Source organism: Anabas testudineus, chromosome 16 (assembly GCF_900324465.2).
Source record: "Anabas testudineus chromosome 16, fAnaTes1.2, whole genome shotgun sequence".
In the NCBI taxonomy this organism is placed as follows: Eukaryota; Metazoa; Chordata; class Actinopteri; order Anabantiformes; family Anabantidae; genus Anabas; species Anabas testudineus.
In genome coordinates, this window is record NC_046625.1 from 10,663,196 (window position 1) to 10,683,174 (window position 19,979).

The following is a 19,979-nucleotide window of genomic DNA, read 5'->3' on the forward strand; positions in this document are numbered from 1 at the left end:
CATGCAGGTACCAGTAGCTTCCTGTTAAAACTGAGTCAACAACAAATGCAGGACATGTCATTTATGTAGCGCATTTTCTGAATGAAACTACATGTTTTTTATAGTATCATAATATAAACCTCTGATATAGATTTATACATGAACTACAGCAGAAAAATATGACTCAAACAGCTGAACAAGTTTGGCTTATACTGAACGTTTTATTTGGTGTATTTACAAACAAGCACATGCAGAAGGTGGACAGTGACTGACACTAGAGGTGCACTCAACTATATCCAGCAGTGGGACACGGGGGATGTCTACAGGCTACATGACACCAGTGAGAAAGAGGGGGGAGGGCATAAGGAGGAGAGAGAGATATAGAAGTCATTGTTACACTGGTATACACACACATAAGTGAAAGTGCAGGATGTGCAGACACGCAGATGTGCTCACACTCATCTCTGCTTTCACCGCCACATATGCCATGTGTACGCTCGTGCACACTCGCACATAAAGAACCCAGATAGATAGAGAGACGCTGGATGGGTCAGATAGAGGGCTAGTCCTTTCAGAAACCTCAAGTTCAATAAATAGTAGATCCAATAAATTAGCATCTTTCAAACTAATGCATTTAGACTATCATGTCATACTTGGAAAAAAATATACACAAACATAAACGCATAAATACAATTTAATGTGTCAAACAACATTATACTGTATTTTCGAATGATTTCTTGTAAACACTTATCGGGTCGATGGCATTTTAATGTGGTCATTAGTCATAAGTCATGGGCACTAGTTTTACTTAATGCTACTGGGATGTTTCCATAGTGACAGTCTCATCTCATGCTACACGGCATGGACACAAGAACATGAGGAAACTGAACAACTTTCCCTGATAGATCAACTGCAATGACACTTTCCTGCTGAATTAAATGGAGGTCATGTATTGTCAGACCAGTTAAAATCAAGCTCTTACATTAACAGACAGTAATTAAGCTATCGCTTTAGGGTGTAGGTCTCTACTTGCATGAGAACATGAAATTATAATAATGACTTTGTAACACAAACAAAAAGGCTCCTAGTTGTACATTTAACCATATGCATAGTCATTAATACAGAATCTAGAGAATAACTAATAAATATATGACACAAAGCAACATATTACATATTAGCAACATTAGAATCAACAAACCACTTCCACTATTACCACTTCTACTACCACTTTCATTAATATAAATGAGTATGATAAGGAAACATGGCAGGAAGGGGTAAGATAAATGGGAACGCTGAGGTACAAGGTGAAGACCAGCCACCAAACCTACAGACTTTACAGTAATGAATTACATACATCATGGATTTTCTCCCTGCATTAATTTTAAGTTTAGATAGTGTTGAACAAGAGCTGAGCATAGTTCTTTTTTTTTTTTTTTTTTTTTGAGGTGTTTACTCTGACTGACGTTGGCCTCATGAGGTTTTGGACGAGTTGAGAGTTTGGCTACAGATTGCTGTTGTCTGATATTTTTGTCTATTACTGTGTGGGACAGATAAATATTTTCTGGCATTCATTCAAAGCATTCACAGCACATTGAAATGCATTCAGTGTTTAACGGTATGAATGAGAGAATGTAATTATTTGATGAATATGATGTCAAGACAATGGCATTACATAAAGCATACACAAGGGAAGATACTGGATTTCATACTTAAACACACACCACTCTTTTTGCATGGATAACAACCACTTGGTGCGTGTGGAAAGTTGCATGTGTAGAGATAAAGAATGAATCCATACATTATTTTTCATCCGCTTCCTAAATGTGGCCACAGTTTTAAGCTGCTGCTTTTGTTTCACTACCTGCTTTCTCTTGTTCATCTATCTTTCTATCTATCTTGGTAATATCAATCTCAATATATATACCTATATATATATATATTTATTTTTTATGTATATTTATACAGTCAAATATAGTAGCAGAAACATGTCAAAACACACATGAACCAGGCGAAGGTGAGAGGTCAATAGGGGTGAAAGGTCAATAGAACACAGATCTACACAGCTACAATTCACTACATTACTACGCATTATTTATGCAGGAGCTGCGGCCCAGTACTCTAACGTGCTTTCTCCACGTCGTCAACCTGCGAGCCACGACTGAAGACTAGATGGTAACGTGGCTACAGCCAGGCTGTCGACTGTCGCCTCCTCGCATCAGGCAGCTGCTGGTCTGAATGCACTTGAATCTGCTAGTGGTTGATTGCACAAAATTTCCCCTGTGATTATTTTCAGACCAGCGGCTGACGGCAAGGAGGGCAGTAATTGAGAAAAAGACATTTAAAGGGATACTTCGCTCCAAGATCAAAGGTCTTCCAATGTGAAATGGTCTAAATTTGACTTGAGTCATTATTTCACACCATCTGCTGCATTCCTGCTGCTAAAATCCATTAGTTGAATGCTACCAAATTGGATGGATTGTGATGGGGAAAAACACCCATATGTTCATAAAGAGCGAGGGCTGCTGACTGCTCCTGATGCACATAAAGCAGAGCAGATGGTGTTATACGCTCAACTCAAACACTAACCAAACCAGCATGAAATATCCCTTTCAGAGTAGTGGAGCCTCACCATAACCTCTCAATACTCGCCTAACATAATTTTTTATGTTGTTTTTTTATTGATTCAGTGCAGCAGTTACGGTTCCGAAGTCACATGATGAGGGACGTGTAGCCAATAGGTACCAGCCCCTCTTTGTCTCCCTGACGACAGCGAATCCAGTCTTGATCAACTCCTCCTAACACCACGAGTTCCTCCCCTTTGCAAAAGCTGAGCTCCGAACCCGTTCCAGTGTGGTCACACAGCGTTCGTACTGACCTGAGGGCACACAGCAGAGACCCTCTCAGCCAAATATGGTCTACATATGCACCAACCACAAAGAAAAACATCGTCCCAAGCATACGATGCAGCCAACGCTCAGATGAGTCACAGTGTAGGACCGCACAAAGTCAGACTGGTGAGTCACCAGTTACAGTATAGTGTTCCCAAAGACAAACATGATAACAAGTGATTCCTATATTCCTCTACATGTAGTGGCGTACAAATACCAATTAGAAGAGTAATGTCTTAATGTTGAAGGAATCGATGAATGTGTATTTAAATCTCTTACAGTGTGAAGCACACTTGCAATTGGGACCCTCAATTTGAATCTTAGATTATAGCACCACCATCTGGTTTTAATAAGACTTGTCAAGTGTTTATGGATTTTTTAAAAAGATAATTTGTGAAATATTCTGCACTGGATAAAAGTGCCATAAAACTGGATCAGCCATGAGGGAAATCACCTGTGATGTAAATTTGATGGACAGCCTAATCTAGCACTTCCGACCCTATTTCATTAATCTCAAACAATATAAATGCAAAGATCCATCATTACTTATTACCATAAAAATATTTCTATTGTACCTGAGTGGTCGAGGTTTGTCTTTCATCTCCACTGTGTCGACCTCTTTCTCTGGCTCTGGCTCACTTTCTCCCTGAGGCTCTGGAATCCTCCTTAACATCGGGCTGGAGCTGCTGCTCACCATTCGGGTCAGTGCTGTGACACCAGGAGCCAACCACTGAGAGGGCCGCCTGCAGTGACAGACAGAAAGCAGTGGAAAAGGCAGAGAGAGAGAGAGAGAGAGAGAGAGAGAGAGAGAGTGTGGGACAGATGGGAGAAGCGTGAGGTAAAAATGGATCAAATATAGTTGCATTCATAATATATAACAGGTTCAAATGCTACAGTGAGTTTCTTGAATTCAAGCTAAACACTACATGGGCTGAATTCACAAATTAATGTATTTCTCTGTAGCTGAACACACTAATGAGTGAATGTATTCACTTCACTGGCTAACCTGGTTGGTGGTGTGTGACCTGTTGGACTGTTGGGGCTTTTGGAGGCTCCAAACAGTCGGCCCAGACCCCAGGGGACCTGAACACCACTGCTGACCGGAGTGTAGTCACTTTCTGCCTGAGTCTGGAGATCTGGCACGTCTGCATTCATCTCCTCCTTTTTCCCTGCAGACAAACTCAGCTCAGCCAAGTTCTGGCTGAGTCGGCCTCCCCAGCGGATCACAGCTCCCCACCCCTGCTGAATCACCTATAATTAAAAAAACATTTCAGCCCTGCAGGACCACACGCTGATAAACTATAATTTTACAGTCCCACAGACGTGGCTACCTGTCCTGCCTGCTGAGCAAGGCTGTCCTCTTCAACATCAGGTGGAGGTAAGTCTCCAATTTCCTTCTCTTGCACCCACAACAGCTGAGGACTTGTCTCACTGAGAGTGACTGACGGTTTTATGGGTGCAGCACTGCTATGTGGTGACTCCCCTGACACTCTGGTCTTCTGTGGATTAGCACAGGATGGAGATTTTCCTTTAGCTGTCAGATGTTCTGGACTTCCAAAGTCTACTTCCAAGAGACTCTCAGTATGTCTGCTGTCTGTAACTTTAGAGAGGGATCCCTTTGTTGACTGCTGGAGCCCTGCATGCTGACAGTGTGGACTGGGTATCTCTGGGCTGTTACTGTCTGGCTCTAAATGGTGGTGCTGGAAGAGGAGGTCAAGGTTGAAGGTCAGCAGGCTGAGAGGCTGCAACATGAGGAGCAGCTCCTCAAACAGAGGCTGGCAGATGGTCAGTGACAGTCGCATAAAGGCGGTGGGATGGTAATATGTGTCCAACACATCTGAGAAAAGGGAACATCACTTTTAGTTGTGTGCAGACTCAAAAACAAGCACAACATGAAAATGAAGTAAACTTACCAGTGCAAGACTGGAGGTGAGATAGCCAGAAATCAAGAAACTTGATACTAAGAGAAAAAATGTGCAGGAAAATCAAAATACACATACATTGTGAACTTTTCATGAAACCAGATGAGACCAGAGAGTAATACTTACTTCAGTAATCCAAGGAGGAATGCATTGAACCTGTGTTTGCTCAGTCTGAGCTGAGGCAGCTCCCCAACCCGGACTTGTAGGTTGAACAACGCTTGAGTTTTAGGACCTTGAAAATAGGTGGAGAGGAGAAAATGCTTATGAGGACAGGCAGAGCAAGAGCGAGAGAGATCAACAGAGAGACTTTCAGAGGTAAGTGAAAATTGCAGTGAAGCTTGGCACTCATAAGCCAATCAATATCTGCTTCCTGTTGTTCACTTTATTCAGCATTTTAGACACTGAAATCAACAACTATTGACTGAGTGAAAATAGCAGAAAGAAAAGAAAAAGACAGAGCCTATTCATCTCTACCAGGACACACACCCTGATTTATACTATCCGGGTCTGGAAATGTTAATTTTCATATAATCCTTGGCATGCTACCTTGTTTAGTTGAGGCCTGGACTAGACCCCAGGCAGAGTTTGGCCTCCTGCCTGCAATCAGGTCACTCTGGTGGGGCTTCAAGCCATCGGTCAGCAAGCTGTGCAGGGCGGGGCAGAGGCACTGCAGCACCAGACGGCCCAGAGATGGATTTATAGTGCTGTCTCCTGATAAGGCCTGAGAGGAGAGGAGAGGAGAGGAGAGGAGAGGAGAGGAGAGGAGAGGAGAGGAGAGGAGAGGAGAGGAGAGGAGAAGAATGAGGAGCATGGGAGGAGAGCATATCGGACGAGAGAAGAAAAATGGGACACATATATGGGGGTTGTGAGGAACAGTGGGAGAGGAGGGTTGTATGATGTGATGAGAAATGATTTGGGAGGGGAGTTAGTTTACAAAGAAATTATTATGGCCACAGCACTGGGTCATCTAAAAATATTCTAGTACCTTGTTAACTGAGAGAGACTGAGGAGACAGAAAAAATATGTAGATTCGGAACAAGAAGAAAGGGAGAGAAATCATTTTCAAAGATAAAAAAAGCTTTTATCACAATAAAACATTTTGTTTCTGGGTACAAAGAGATTGAAATTTAATAAATAGTGACAGATGTTCGAACATCTTCATACAAAATAAACAAAACAATTAAATTTAGACTGTGTCAAAGGAAAATAAGCAGTGACTGACCTTCTGAACTACAGTCCGAGAAGAACTGAACTGGGTCAAGATGGCTTCCACCGCTACACTGACAGCACCGACCAGAGCTGGAGAGAACAACAATAGTGTACAGTTAAGCAGAGAAAGCCATTCTATTGGAATGGGAAAAAATATACCCATCGACACACACCTTTCTTTTCCTGCAGGCACAGAGAGGATAGGCCAAGACCTCTCATTGGTTGCTTCACATCATCGCCCATCCAGGACGTCTCTGCCCTCTGTACAGAGCCAGCGAACGAGACACTGCGAACAGCTGACAGTGGTAGTAAAGAACAATTACTTACTGTAGAAATATAAATATTACAAACTCAACAGAAGCAAAATAAATAACCACAGACAGAAATTTCATAACTTAAACATTAGTGTTATTAGTAAGAGCAATTAAGCAATGGTGAAGCATTAGATAAAGGCAGATAGAAGCAGATGGTACCACTGACAACAAACAGTGTGTGTGCACATCCTGTAAATATTAGTTTACACTGGAGAGCGTTCAACATCTGGAACTGTGAAGACAACTTCTTGTCTGCATCAGGGATAAAGAGGAGCCCATGCATTAATCTTAATACACTCATACAAACATTCACTCATACTTATACAATTCATTTGCATAAGCATAGATAGGAAGGTCTGCAGAGCTAGAGGGGAAACAATTGGGTGAGCTACAGGAATCAGGTTCAGATAACACACATTTGCAAAGGTAAGGGGGCTGTGCACAGTCTGATGTTTATATAAATGGATACACATTATATAAACCAATTATACCAATGCAAACATCTATATAATGATGGTGGACTAATTACACACACACACGCACAAGCATAAAAGGTTACACACTTTAAAAAATCCTAATGTAAAATCATGAACTAGTTGAGTTGCACGAAATGCATGTGTCCATTTAAATACCATGCAAAAACATAAAGAAAACCAAAACCACACACAGACAAGACAAAACTGACACACAGACAGTTACATAGGGAGGACAAAGGAAGAGAGTGATGATAGTGACTCGAGACACTCTGTGACAGGAACAGCTGTTACCCTTTGCAGGTCTGAAAGGACAGTGAAGATAAGACGTATCAGATAACCTGCAGAGTGCTGGTTTCTGATACATAAAACTGCCTCAGTTACCCAGTTCTTTCAACTCTGCAAATCCCCGGGTCCAAAAAAATAACAAAAGTGTGAGGGCCACGATTTGAAGAACAGAGAACAATGAGACAGACAGCAGATAAGACGGACAAACTTTCATGCAAGCAAGATGTCAGACAATAAGAGAGAAAGAGATGTAAGGTGTAGGGAGAGAGAAGAGAGAGAGAAATCTTACTCGATGCACGTGACTGCACAGGAGCCTGGTAGAGTTTTGGGGGTAGGGGGGGCGGCCTGGGCGGTATAGGAGGGTAGAGGTTTGGATAGTAGAAGGGAGCAGCAAGGGCAGGCAGGGTATGCGAGCGTGGGAAAAGTGGGGAGCTGAGGCAGGAGCCTGCCGTACCGGGAGGGGGCGCACCGCAACGCTGGGGAGGAGAGAGGGCTCCAATAGGGGAGAGGCGAGGAGGGGCACCTCTGTGCAGAGGGCAGTTCTTAGGGTGGTACAGGTAATAGGTGGGAAGAGGCGGGAGTTCTTTGGATGTCCTGGCCTTGTTGCTGTTGTGGTCGGTATGTGAGTGTGTGCGCTTCTCTGAATACAGCGAATCTACGGGATTGATACTGCTCGAATACGTCATCATGACATCTATGTTCTTATATGGGGTGGTGCAGACTGGAGCCTCTGTGGTGCCACTAACAGGTGTGTCTGTGTTGTTGTGTGGGTCATTCTTCTTGTCTGAGTCACTGCAGTAGAGAGAGTCCAAATTACTAATAGAATTGGAACCGCTGATATATTGGTATGCTGAGTCTGTGTTTTGCTTGAAGATATTCTCATAATCACGAGGACAGTCTACACCTAAATCAGACAGGGATTCGTAGTTAAACCCAGAGATGATATCAGAGCTGGAGTCATCTCTGTGGATACATTCTGAGGCGGCAGCGGGGGCCCACTGTGTGTTGAAGTGTTTGTCTGTGGACTCCCTGCCTACGTGGCTGTGGGGCCTGGGATGTGCATGGAGCTGGGAATTACAGTAGCCTGGGCGATAGGAAGGGAGGGCAGTGTGGAGGAAGTAGGGTTGGGAGGACTTGGCAAGCGAGAGTGGGGGTGAGGAAACTGCTTAGAGGAAAGGGTTAAAAAAGGGAGTCCGGATATAGAGGGCAGGAGCACAAGCAGAGTGATGTGAGGGAAGGAAGCAAAACCATGAACAAAGAATGGAAACAACAGAATGGGATGAAAATAAAATGGAAAATAAGGAAGAGTAAAAAAAGTAAAAAGAAAAATGTGGCAAAGAAATGGGAAAGAGAGAGAGATGCAGAAAATGTTAGTGTCTGTCAAGAGAAAAACGCACATTCATGAATGTATTCCAGCAGAAATCATCATCATGTAACATCATGCAGTATTTAAACCAGTCAAACAGTTGATTGACAGTTACAAATCGACAGTGCATGGGAGTCAATGGAGCTGATTTATGAAGAGCAGTAATGACAGCCTTTCATTAAAGGAGGGTTTGACACGGCAGGAAATGATACAGAGGCTACGAAAGAATAACATCTGCACGGTAGAAATACTCTAATCTGTCATTAACTGCAATTAAAACACCACTATCAGTCACAAGTAGTCATCATATTCCAATAGTGTATGAGAAAGTTTTCTTTACAACATCTGCTTTCACTTTCATTTCCTACTTTTCTTAAGTTATCACATACAAGACGCCAGGGTGAGTGCCAGTCTCTACTGCAGTGCGTGTCTTCATCACCTCTGGATCACCTTCTCTCTCTCCTTCTGTTGCTGCCTATGTTTTACGCGGCTCTCTAGCTCAGTCCCCACCTCCACCAGTACAGTACAGTATACGGTGTAGTGCTGAGTCAGTCAACAACAGATAGCTGAGACCTGTCTGCCTGCTCAGTCACTGGGTCTGTGTCTGTGGACATTCAGACTGGGGCAACACAAGTTTCATTTAATTAACTATGACAGGCTGCTATAAACTATAGGCTACAAAATGAAGTAGAAAGCCAACATACCTTGGTTGGACTGTCTTTGAACTGTAACTTACACATAATACTTCCTATTTTTCTGACTCTGGCTCTCAGTCATTGGGCCATTTACTGAGATCCACCCCTTGGGCTCTTAAAGGGACACACACCTACTCATTTGTTGGCTATTGCTTTTCATTGCAGCGATTTTAAGAACTTCTACTGAACCCACTTATTTGATTTTCATCATTCGGAAGTACAGGTAAGTTCATCATGTGATTAGTTGCTCTAATAAAACTTGCAGTTGTTTGAGGTTGAGAAGAAGATGAGTGATTTAAATTCACTCAACCTTAATGTATCTGGACGCTGATGATCTAATCCTTAGTTTCTTTGCAATCCACTGCAGCACTGTATGAGATAAGTAACTTGATCTGAGCTATTTGTACCACCCCAGGGAGAATGGGTGTGGGCGAAGAAACAAGATAGACAGCAAGAGAAAAGCCTATACGCATCTCAAACTGATGGGATTTGAAGTAGGGAAGGAGAAACGGAATAACAGGTAAAATAAAAGCAAGGGAGATGGGAGAAAGGCGCAAGAGAGGAAGGTAGTGAGCCCAGTGGGCCGTCCATTATCCCCCGCCCCTCAGTCTGAAAAGTGGATGAATAATTGAATAAGGCACTAGTGACATCACACTCTGATAACCAGTACAGCAAACGCTGGTTGGAAAGTTTCCAACCTCCTCTTTCTCCTCATATTACCTTCACTCCCCTCACTGCCTTTTTATTCCCTTTCATCTCTCCTACTTGCTTGCATTCCCTTTCCATCTCTCCCCATCTGAAATCACCCTTTTTATTCCTTGTCATTATGTCATGCATCATCTTTTTTTCTGTGACTCATGTTCCTCCTCTGTCTCTTCACTCTCCTCCCATAAAAGAGTCTACATTTTCATCTTCCTTGGTTTTCTGTTTCTTTCTCTCGTATTGTCCAAGGATATTAATCATGCATCACTGAGAAAGTCAACAAACTGATTGTTAGTCAGTCTTTTCTTCATCTCATTTTCTTTGCCCACTCCAGATTTATTGTGCGGTTCAAATTACCCTGAGGTACTATGATGTGTTTCTCTCATACACGTACAAATATCCAAACAGGCAAACCCCCTCACGTTATGTCACCAAATTCAGCTGCCGTCTTTGTTTTCATTAGCACTGTCATGGAAATTCATACTTACTTGTAGTTCTTAATTCAAAAGTCCTCCCTCCATCAGCTCGTCCTCTCGCTTCCACCTTCATCTCCTCTCCTTCTTCTTCCTTCCTTTCCATTTCCTCCCTCTTAACATCTTCACCCTTGCCATCTCTGCCCATGATCCACAGGCTGTTGTCACTAACTGAGCAGCCTATCTTCTGTGATGGGCACAGCTCGGGGTGTCCACCCTCCTCCTCTGCCCTCTGGAGCATTTCCTTGAGAGCAGCCATTGAGGTTAGGGCTGGTGGCGGCTGCATGAACAGGGCCTGAGCCTGAGAGGTGTACTCCCATTGGTTTCCATCACTGCCCGCCTTCTCTCGTCTCCACTTCAAGTTGTACAGTATATCTGGATCTGGAGTGATGACTGTGGGGTCAGGATCTGGTTCAGTGATCACCTTCGTAGGAGGGGAGGCGCCTTTATTGCGGAAACGCAGCTCTTTGAAAGTTGTAACCTTTGGAGCAGAACCTGGAGATGACCCAGACGAACTGAGCTTCCTTTGGATTTCTATGTGAGATTTTCTCATTGCCACGGGCGGAGGCTGCGGCGGGGCATCACCCTCAGGGGTGAATGCTATGAGCCAATCAAATCGCTCAGGTTGTGCAGAGTTGGCAGGGAGAGTGCTGACTTTGAGAGGTGGCAAAGATGGGGGAATTGGTGGTAAGGGGCGAGGTGGTGGAGGAGGGGGAGGTGAATCTGGTAACTCAGCAGGATAATGGAAAGTCTCAAAGGTCATATTCTTAGTTTTAGTTTCATGTGCATTACTGAGGCTGTAATGGTCTGAAGTCAGGCCGTTGTTTCTCTTCCTTCTTCTTGCCATCTCAGTGAATGAGGTGGTTCGTTGTGTGTCTTTACCCTCCTCTTTTGTTTTTCCTTCTTCATCTATAGCAACTCTTTGATCACCATCTAACTTGCCCCTGCTGCTCCACCCATCTCTGCCCATAAATTCAGTATCACTTTCCTTCTCCTCCTCCCTGTCGTTCAGTCTGAACTCATGTGACTCCACAGATCTAGATGGAGTGAGATTATCTCCATCTCCTTCATCGTCTAACCCTCCGACACAGACACCAAGCTCTGGGCTGAGTTTGAGGAGCTCAGCTTGGGTCAATCCTGCAAGCATCAGTAGCTTCCTAATTTCTACATCCAAGGCGTGGAAGGAGGGAGGAGGAGGCAGGGCAGGTGGAGGTGGTATGGCAGGGGGAGATGAGGAGGAGACTGAGATAACAGGTGGAGGAGGAAGAGGTGGTGGCCGTGTGGTAGGAGGTGGAAGGGACACAGGTGTCTTTTCTCGTTCAGCTTGAAGGGCAGCAAGGCGCTGTGCCTCCTTCCTGGCAAGGTGGCGCCTCCGAGGGGGAGGGATGGGAGGAGTCGGGGTGGGGATAGATGGAGGTGGAGAAGAAGTGGTATAAAGAGAAAGATATGGGACAGGCTTAGAGGCAGGGAGGGGAGGAACTGATGGTGGAGATGGGGGCAGAGGTTTTTCACACCTGAATGTGGTGAATGTGGGGGATGAGGAGTTAGGGGAGAAAGTGGATAATGTAGGAGTGGTGGAGACAGCCATGGAGGTGGTCTCCCTGCTGATATTTATGTAGGTGTGGAGGTCAGAGGTCACGCTGGCGTGACGCGCTGGAGGTTTTGGAGGTCTAGGTGGAGGTTCGACAGGGGAAGGATTGAGGGAATCTAGAACAAGAGGATCCTCACAGTCTGATGGAGCAGTGAGGTCAACACCAGCATCCGAAAACTCCTGAGAGTCTCCCATCATCTCTCCGCGGTTTTTATACAGCTTCAAGGGAATGTCAATGTTTCCCATTTCATCCATGACATCTGAGAGGTCCTGCTCTTCCAGATCTCCAAGATCAAATCCCTTCTCATGGAGTCTTGCAATGTAGGCCAGTTTGACCTCCCTGTTCACTTTCTCCAGGCGATCCAAGTGGTCCAGCCGATCCCTTAGAACATCCCAGTGTTGCTCACCTTCCAAATCCCAGCGAGCCACTTGGATTACCTGGCTGAATCGCTCCATTTTCCCAAACTCCCCTACTGATTCCAGAAAGTCAAGCAGGCCTAGTTTAGTGACCTCTGAGTCACCTTTGACTCCTAAATATTCTGGTGAAGGGGTGTCCAGGGCAGAGGGGTAGCCTTCATCTGGGGAGCAAGGTTGAATCGGGGACTGTGATGGTAAGGAGAAAGGATTGCTGCAAAGAAGAAGGGATGGGGGAGAACGTGCTTGGGGCTGGCCTTCAGGGGTTTGCAGAAGAGAGTGGTCTTTGAAGGAAAGAGCATTCAAAAGATTGTCTTGTTCGTGAGAGGAGCAGAGGGAGGTGGATTGATCTGCACAGTCGGACTCCAGATCAGAGCAGGAACTGATGGAAGTGGAGGATGAGGAAGTAGAAGAGGTGAGGGAGAACTCCAGGAGAGAGGGGGGGCAGTCACAGCACGAGGGAACAAGAGTATCATCGTCATCGTCGTCGTCATCATTGTCAGCCTCCTCTTCATCGTCATCAATATCGATATCCCCGCAGCTCTCATCCTCGTCATCTTCTTCCTCTACCTTCACATTTTTCTTGTTGTCCAGCTCATTGCTTTCATCTGCATTCTTGTCTTTGTTTTCCAGAGTGGCAGCAGGGCGGGCAGAGGGCTCCAGTGGGGCCTGTGCTTGTGAGGGAGGCTGAGGCTGCTCTTTGCTCCCTGCCCCATCCTGCCTCTGGGGCAATGGGGCTGGAGGAGGCGGTAGCTGCAGTTGCTGTCTGATAGAGATGGTGTTGTTGTTGTTGTGGTTGTGGTTGAACATGCTGTTGTTGTCTTGTGGTGAGCGGCCATCGCAGCAAAGACATGGGAGGCTCGTCTCATTGCAATTTGGGTCAAGGGGAAGAACAGAGGGGAGTGCAGGAGGAGGGGCTGCAGGTGCAATCTGGGTTGCTGCTGATGCACGAGCACTCTTGGGTTTGGTTTTAGCTAATTTGGAGATGGTTGAACCCTGTTTTTGTGAGCCAAGTCTGGTCTGGCTTACTGGAGCTCGAGGTTGAACGGCCATCCTGGTCCTCGTAGGTGCAGCTGGGGCTTTTGTAGGCCGGCGTGGGGAAGAGGTGGTAATTGTGTTCATGTTTTTATCCTCTCTATGTAAACCCGGGCCATGTGATTTTGGTCCAGCTAAGGTATTGGTTCGCCTGCTGTTGTCGAAACGCCGTGGTTTCGGAGGCTGAGAGGAGGACTGCATTGTTGGAACGGTGCTTTTTAGCATACTCTGATTTTTCAGTTGCTATAGAAACAAGTGTTGTAAAGGCTGGACAGATCCAAACTATGACGCGGCGTGACGGTCACATCTTGGCATGACTCCCAAGATCCTGTAACATCAAAGGAGACACACGGTGAATGACTATGAGCAAAATCTGCTCATTAAAAAGACCATTTTCTTGCCGTGCATGACTTTATAATATAAGTCTTTGAAGTCATCATCTGGACTAGTCATTAAAACTCATTTGCTTTTGGGCTTTATGTTTTGTAATTATCACAGCACAAGGCCTGGGAGGACACAGCAGTGATATGAACACATGGATTCACACATATTTCTGTAAAAAAGCACACTTTCAAGCATTACCACTTTACCACTAAAACTACTGAAATTATTAGTAAATTAGATGCAAAATACATTTAAAGAAGTCACCTTGGACATAGGATTCACTTATATAGACAAAAAAGAAAGAAAAATGAATAATCTGATGATTTAGATATGCAGAAGTTCTGCAGCCTGATAAACACTTGAATAAGAGACATTTTATATGCAGTTCGTTTAATCTGCTGTATTATTTTCATGGGTTTCAGATATTTCTATTCAAATTCAGCCACACACATAACGTGCAAAAAGTTCACCATGATAATAACTGTCAGCTAATTTATAGTCAATAACCGTCATGTCAGTCAGGATCTTCATCTGTTCTGCTGAGCTTCACTGGTTCTCATAAGTTTACAATAGTCAAGCTGTCTCCATCTGTGCCAGTCCATCCTTACAAGCTGATAAGAAGCAGAGAGATCTAGATCAGAAGAGAAGACACCTAATAACAGCCATGACTTAACATAACGCACACTTAACTGGAGCGTAAATAATCAGGCATCAGCACTGAACAACACCGAGCCTGCCTTATCAGAACCCATCTAACAAGACATACATACAGTATATTCCTCCACAGTGCCCTTCACATCACTGAGGAATATCAGTCTCAAGTCTTTGCTTCCGCTCTCACGGTGTTTGTCGGAAATGGGCATTAAAACTAACAAAGCACTGAAGTAAAACACAAAAGCAACATTTGATCGTATGTAATTTAACCCGTCCCGAGTACAGAATTTACCCCTGCGTGTATTGATCCCATAGAGCTGATGGAGACAGGGAGGATGGGAGGAGGAGGAGGAGGAGGGGGGTACCTCCAACCGCATCGCCCTTATATACAGGCCCATCCACCCATATTATAACTCAAATACAACACGCTGCATTCAGATTCCAGTGCAAACGCATGATAATCATAACATTTACATAAAACCCGTTCATTAAATGTCACTGTTACGAGCGGGATGTGATGTTTTTGATGCTGCCTCCGTGCGGGAATCTGCGGCTTCGCTTACCCGACCGGCCTCTGCAGGTTCATTTCAAAAATAAAATAACATCATCCCCAAAATTCGCTAGAATAAAATGGGAGTCGACTCACGAACACATTCGGGTAAAGATGGATGAAGGTCTCCATCTCTTCGGGCTCTGCCACATCCCAGTCCGTGTGAATGTGAATCTCTCTCCCACGTTCACAGCCTCAGCATCTGTCTTCTCGCGAGCATCCAACAAACCCTCGCCCCCCCCCCCCCCCCCCCCCGCCTCCATCCAGACTAAAACCGCACCCCTTAGTTGCCTTATCATCCCATCCTATTTAACTTGAGTGATTTACTTCTTGACCCCCGTTAAAGAATTAATTAAAAAGAGTCGTTATAAGAGATTTATATTCCTGAGTGTTTCATTTCTCTTTGATCATCCTGTCTGTCTTCAATGTAATTAATTAACTTATGGAAACATTATCTACGGACAAATAGGCCTGCAAATCACATTTATTTTTACCATTGATTAATCTGTAACAGAAATTGTTCACTAATTATTTTCTCTGAGCAACAGTCCAAAATCCAAATATATTAAATTTACTATAATATATAACAAAAGCATGTCACCACACACACACACACCCACACACACGAATGATGAAAATGAGACATAAAATACTGCTCATTCATTAATTATTTATTAAAAGCAAACATATCTAGCAGCAATATAAAAAATATTTGTACTTAAGAAAGCTGATCAGACCTGACCCCCTGTGCCGGTGTGGATACAGTGTGGATACATCTACTGTCATAATCCATGAGCAAATCCACATGTCCAAGATTGCTCAGCAGAGAAATGACTGGTTGACACTGTACATTTGACACAGGGTTCAATAAATAACTAACACACAAAGGTGCTGGCAACATTTACAAAATCACTGAAAGGTGAAGAAACTGCCTGCAGGATTTGTAAATATCACAGTCCTGTCTAGCTCCTGCTGTTGGAGTCAGAGCCTCGTCCCTGGCAAACCCACTTCAAAGGAAGTTGTATATTTGTGCAGCATGATAAAAGTCAAAAGGGAACAAGGCTGATGCCCCTGACAGCATTTATATAACATTCACGAGCATCATTCTATCTCACTTGTTCCTCTTGTAGATTTTCTTGGCAAAGTTGAGAAAAACTGAGTGAGGAAGGTTTTGAGCGTGACGAGCGATGAGTTTCTGTAGCCGTTGGTAGCTCTCATCTTCATATCTGCGGTAGAGTTCTGGCATTTGTAAGGTGTTGTACAGTGCTTTGACCTTTTCTACGCTGACATCATCGTGGCGCCCGTAACACGCCTGAGGAGGAGATGACAATGAAATCAACTGGGATTAAAAGGTAGACTCCACAAACATGGAAGCAAATAAAGAATAAAAACAAGGACAGCCAGGTGCACCAAATACAGCTTGAGCCATCTCATACATACATTTAACAATTACCAGCAGAACTATTACTAAGACTATTATTGCTGCATAGGTTTGACTGTACTTGTGTTTACTGTTAGCCAACATGAAATGGATATAAATATTAACATTTCTCATATTAATCTGCATATACCTCTGCGAAAAACAGAGATAAAGCTGATGCATGCACTTTATTTATACTGCAACACATCTCTTTAATGTTTGTGTGAACAAAACAATGCATAAACCTGCACTGTATTTATACAATACATGTGCTGTATATTAAAAATCCTTTGCAGCCACACTATATCAGAAGCGGGGTGTAATCTGAAGTCCCACCTCCAGCTCTGCTCTCTGTTCAGGAGTCATGATCTCCAGTGCTGTCACCACTAGCCAGCTGCATTTGTTATCCTGGATGTCTGTACCAATCTTTCCTGTCACAGCAGGGTCACCATAACAGTCTAGGTAGTCATCCTGCAAATGAAATATAGTATGGTTATCAACTAGTCTGCAGAATAGCTTACAAGGGATAAAGTGTAAAAGTAATTACCTGTATTTGGAAGAACTCTCCCATCTCAAGTAAGATGTGTTTGGCATTATTGTGCTCCTCTTCACTTTTGATTCCTGCCTACAAAAGGTAGGGTAAGAGAGTTATACGAAAGCTCATGATGATAGTCTGTTACTTTCTATGTTCGGATTCTGTCCCCTTTTTCTAACGTGTCACCTTTATTTTTTATTCTGTGACACTCACCATGTACATTGCAGCTGCTACTGGGAGGTAGAAGGAGTAGAAGGCAGTCTTATATTTTACAATTGCCTTATATCTGAAAGACAGTGACAACAATCTTTATTTTTATTTGCTTTGGTAAATAACAGTCTTCTCGACCAACATACAGATACAACTCCACAACCTTTCCATGGTGAATCTGTTGAGGTCAATCTGATTGGGGGGAGCCGTCATGAGGTCCAGAGCTTGGCCAAGCTCGGTCTGGAAAGTAGTCTGCAACACAAATGTGCATTAAAAATCCATTGTCTGTGTGTGTGTGTGCCTTTGTATTCAATCAAAACTTATTGTACCTCTGTAAATAGGTCCAGTAGGTGGACATAGTACGGCTGATCCCTACAATGTCGGCGAAGTAGCCTGTAGATTGACCCTTCCAGGAGAAATGAATCATTGATGGCATCCAGGCCTATTCCATCCTTAAAGACAAATACACAGGATTTATACAGGCACACCATTAAAATAAATTATTATCACACTACAAAAAGAAAAGAGATTTAAGCCTCACCTTCTTGTACCAGCAGGGGTGTCCCCTCCGAGTCACAGATCCATCCATTATATCATCTGCAACGAGGAAAAATGCCTGAAGCTGCAAACAACAGAGACACAGTTGTAACACTTAACAACTTAGAGAACGTAACACCCTAGAGAAGTGTCATTACAGCAGCCTGAGTCTGTGTTTGCAAGATCAAGTTTTAGCGACACTTGGGCTGCACAAACTGTCAAGCAAGACTTTGATTAGATGAAGCTAGAGCCTGAAGAATTATCCTAATTACATCAACAAGTTTAAGATACAAGGTAAGACTAACACCATCACATGCCCTGCATAGGGTGTAAATATTTGAAACGAGCGACTCACTGTATGGTAACATGTTTAGAAAGGCCATGAAACTACATTAAACCGCTAAGGCAAACGTTACTTAAATAGAGAAGAGAAAGAGAAATTTGGAGATTTGAAGTACACTATACTGAAGGATTTGGTGCACTAGTATTTACAGCAACAAGATGGAACATATAGATGAGACGAACATACCAATAGTCTCAAGTTAGCTCCATACCCTAATCACGCTGCTTACACACACCATGGATACATGATAGAGTTCTCATAATACACACATATGCACAGACACAGCCTTCAGTGTCATGCGCAATTAAAATGTGGGGGAAATTTGAATCTCCAATAATGGCTGCAGTCTGGAGCCCTGGAAATATCCAAACTTATTCTTTAACATGCCATTCCATATGCTTACCAGTTCAATGCACCAGCCAACCAACAGGGCCCGCTGCACTGTGTCCTGGGTGAGCTGAGCGGGTGGGAGAAGCTCCCTCAGTGAGCCAATCACAGACAGGCCTCTGTTCCTCTTCCCTCCAGGAGCATTGTACACCAACACCTGACCACAAAATGCAGGTAGGGACTCAGAGAAACAGCACTTTAACGCTCGTTGCAGAACTCAAAGCAGGATGCAGCTCATACCTCTCTCAACCTGCTCAGGGCGTCGGCGAGCACCGGGTCGTTCAGGTCCCTCTCTGTGAGATCCGTGACCAGCTCCTCAAACTGGGCTTCAAACAGCTGAGGGTCAGACAGCAGCGCCTTTTTGCTGTGTGTCCCATTACATGCGCCGTCTCCCTGGACAGACGAGGAGCACAGCACAAGACATGTGTTTTTTAACTTAAGCGGGGAGACGGCCAGCCACATTTTAGAGGCGTTAATGACCAAGCTGAGCAGACGTCTCATTTTCATCCGACGGTAAACAAGCTGCGGGTCAACTTGACTAGCGTTAACTGTACTAGTTATATAGCTGCGTAAATCACAGGACGGAAAAAGGTGTTCTTTAGTCTAAGTGAGGAAAAATGCCAGGCTAGACTAGTAGGTCTCCTATCTTGCTAAAATCTGTAAAACGAGAGCAAGGATTGGGTAAAGACGATTACTATTAGCTAACATTTCCCGTTGTCATGAAAAGAAACGTTAAGATTAGCTGACGTTAAGCCTGTACAGTTTGACTGCATATAGCCTGTTAACTAAGCTAGCTATGGCACACCGAAACAACACGTTTATTGTTCACACACATGTCGTTACATACCATAATAACGCTGTCCTCTTGTGCCGAATTATTCAGTGTAATAAAGCCAAGAAGCTACTCTTCTGTGACTAGGTGTTGCTATCAAACTGAAGTCTGTGAACGTCTCCTAAAACCAGGATGAGCAGGTTGTAGTTCGCTTCCTCGCTGCTGTCCGTTTTATTACACAGCAGCAGAACTAAATTTCCCAAGATGCATAGCGAGTGGTGCGTGTGGGCGTGGCATTAAAAGGCTCCATTTGACATAGAGCGTTTTCATTGGCTAGTACCATCGAACCAGGATGGGCTTTCACAAGGGTCAGCCAATAGGATTAGAGAAGAGACGGGGCTTAGGTGGAGTGGTGAGTCTTCAGTAGCTTATTGTAATTAGTTTTACTGATAAAAAAAGAAAACAAAAAGGAGTACAAATAAAGAAAGAATGGAATTAAAATATATAAATATATCCTTTTAGTATAGTCTAGGAATGTTCCCGTTATAATATGCACAAAACACTAACATATATTTAGTCTTCTTTATTTCATATGTTGAAATACATAACTTGCATTGAAAGTTTTGCCATTGACACTGCATTGAAAATCTGGAATAGGTGTGATATATTTATTATTCAATTTTCAAGGCTCTATCCTGTTAAGGCTGCCATACACATATACATTTCTTCAAATAAATAATGTTTTATGCAAGACAGGAGGTAGAAACACAGCTCAGTGCCTTAACAGGGGAGTGTATGAGTGTTCCTGCATCTGTGTGCAAGTGTGTTGTGTAAAATT

At 43.7% G+C, this 19,979-nt stretch overlaps 2 protein-coding genes across 4 annotated transcripts; both read right to left on the reverse strand.

Annotated features, from left to right (window-relative positions):
* Window positions 1-180: 180 nt before the first annotated feature.
* Window positions 181-15,148, reverse strand: rusc1 (RUN and SH3 domain containing 1). Of its 2 annotated transcripts, XM_026372160.2 has the most exons (12): window positions 15,034-15,148; window positions 10,325-13,677; window positions 6,172-6,294; window positions 6,012-6,088; window positions 5,775-5,792; window positions 5,336-5,510; window positions 4,916-5,021; window positions 4,781-4,827; window positions 4,199-4,704; window positions 3,874-4,118; window positions 3,443-3,610; window positions 181-2,854 (listed from the first exon to the last, which is right to left on the reverse strand). In XM_026372160.2, the coding sequence occupies exons 2-12, from the start codon at window positions 13,572-13,574 to the stop codon at window positions 2,689-2,691; spliced, it is 4,881 nt and encodes a 1,626-aa protein (XP_026227945.1). In that variant the 5' UTR covers window positions 13,575-13,677; window positions 15,034-15,148; the 3' UTR covers window positions 181-2,688. The 2 variants fall into 2 exon arrangements, with proteins under 2 accessions (XP_026227945.1, XP_026227946.1); XM_026372161.2 differs by lacking the exon at window positions 5,775-5,792.
* A 445-nt stretch (window positions 15,149-15,593) lies between these two features.
* Window positions 15,594-19,660, reverse strand: fdps (farnesyl diphosphate synthase (farnesyl pyrophosphate synthetase, dimethylallyltranstransferase, geranyltranstransferase)). 2 transcript variants are annotated; one of them, XM_026372591.1, is made up of 10 exons: window positions 19,217-19,660; window positions 18,610-18,762; window positions 18,386-18,526; window positions 17,644-17,724; window positions 17,432-17,554; window positions 17,266-17,354; window positions 17,106-17,178; window positions 16,905-16,982; window positions 16,694-16,828; window positions 15,594-16,249 (listed from the first exon to the last, which is right to left on the reverse strand). In XM_026372591.1, exons 1-10 carry the CDS (start codon window positions 19,217-19,219, stop codon window positions 16,049-16,051), a joined length of 1,077 nt encoding a protein of 358 aa, XP_026228376.1. In that variant the 5' UTR covers window positions 19,220-19,660; the 3' UTR covers window positions 15,594-16,048. The 2 variants fall into 2 exon arrangements, with proteins under 2 accessions (XP_026228376.1, XP_026228375.1); XM_026372590.1 differs by lacking the exon at window positions 19,217-19,660 and having other exon boundaries at window positions 18,610-19,184.
* Between the last annotated feature and the right edge of the window lie 319 nt (window positions 19,661-19,979).

Coding starts and splice junctions, on each gene's coding strand:
- rusc1 (XM_026372160.2), bottom strand. CDS start 13,574: ATGCTAAAAAGCACCGTTCCAACAATGCAGTCCTCCTCTCAGCCTCCG. Junction 6,089..6,171: donor GTGCCTGCAGGAAAAGAAAG/GTGTGTGTCGAT, acceptor TGTTCTCTCCAG/CTCTGGTCGGTGCTGTCAGT. Junction 2,855..3,442: donor GACAAACCTCGACCACTCAG/GTACAATAGAAA, acceptor GTGTGCCCTCAG/GTCAGTACGAACGCTGTGTG.
- fdps (XM_026372590.1), bottom strand. CDS start 18,876: ATGAAAATGAGACGTCTGCTCAGCTTGGTCATTAACGCCTCTAAAATG. Junction 18,527..18,609: donor CCCTGAGCAGGTTGAGAGAG/GTATGAGCTGCA, acceptor TTTTGTGGTCAG/GTGTTGGTGTACAATGCTCC. Junction 16,829..16,904: donor GAGAGTTCTTCCAAATACAG/GTAATTACTTTT, acceptor TTTCATTTGCAG/GATGACTACCTAGACTGTTA.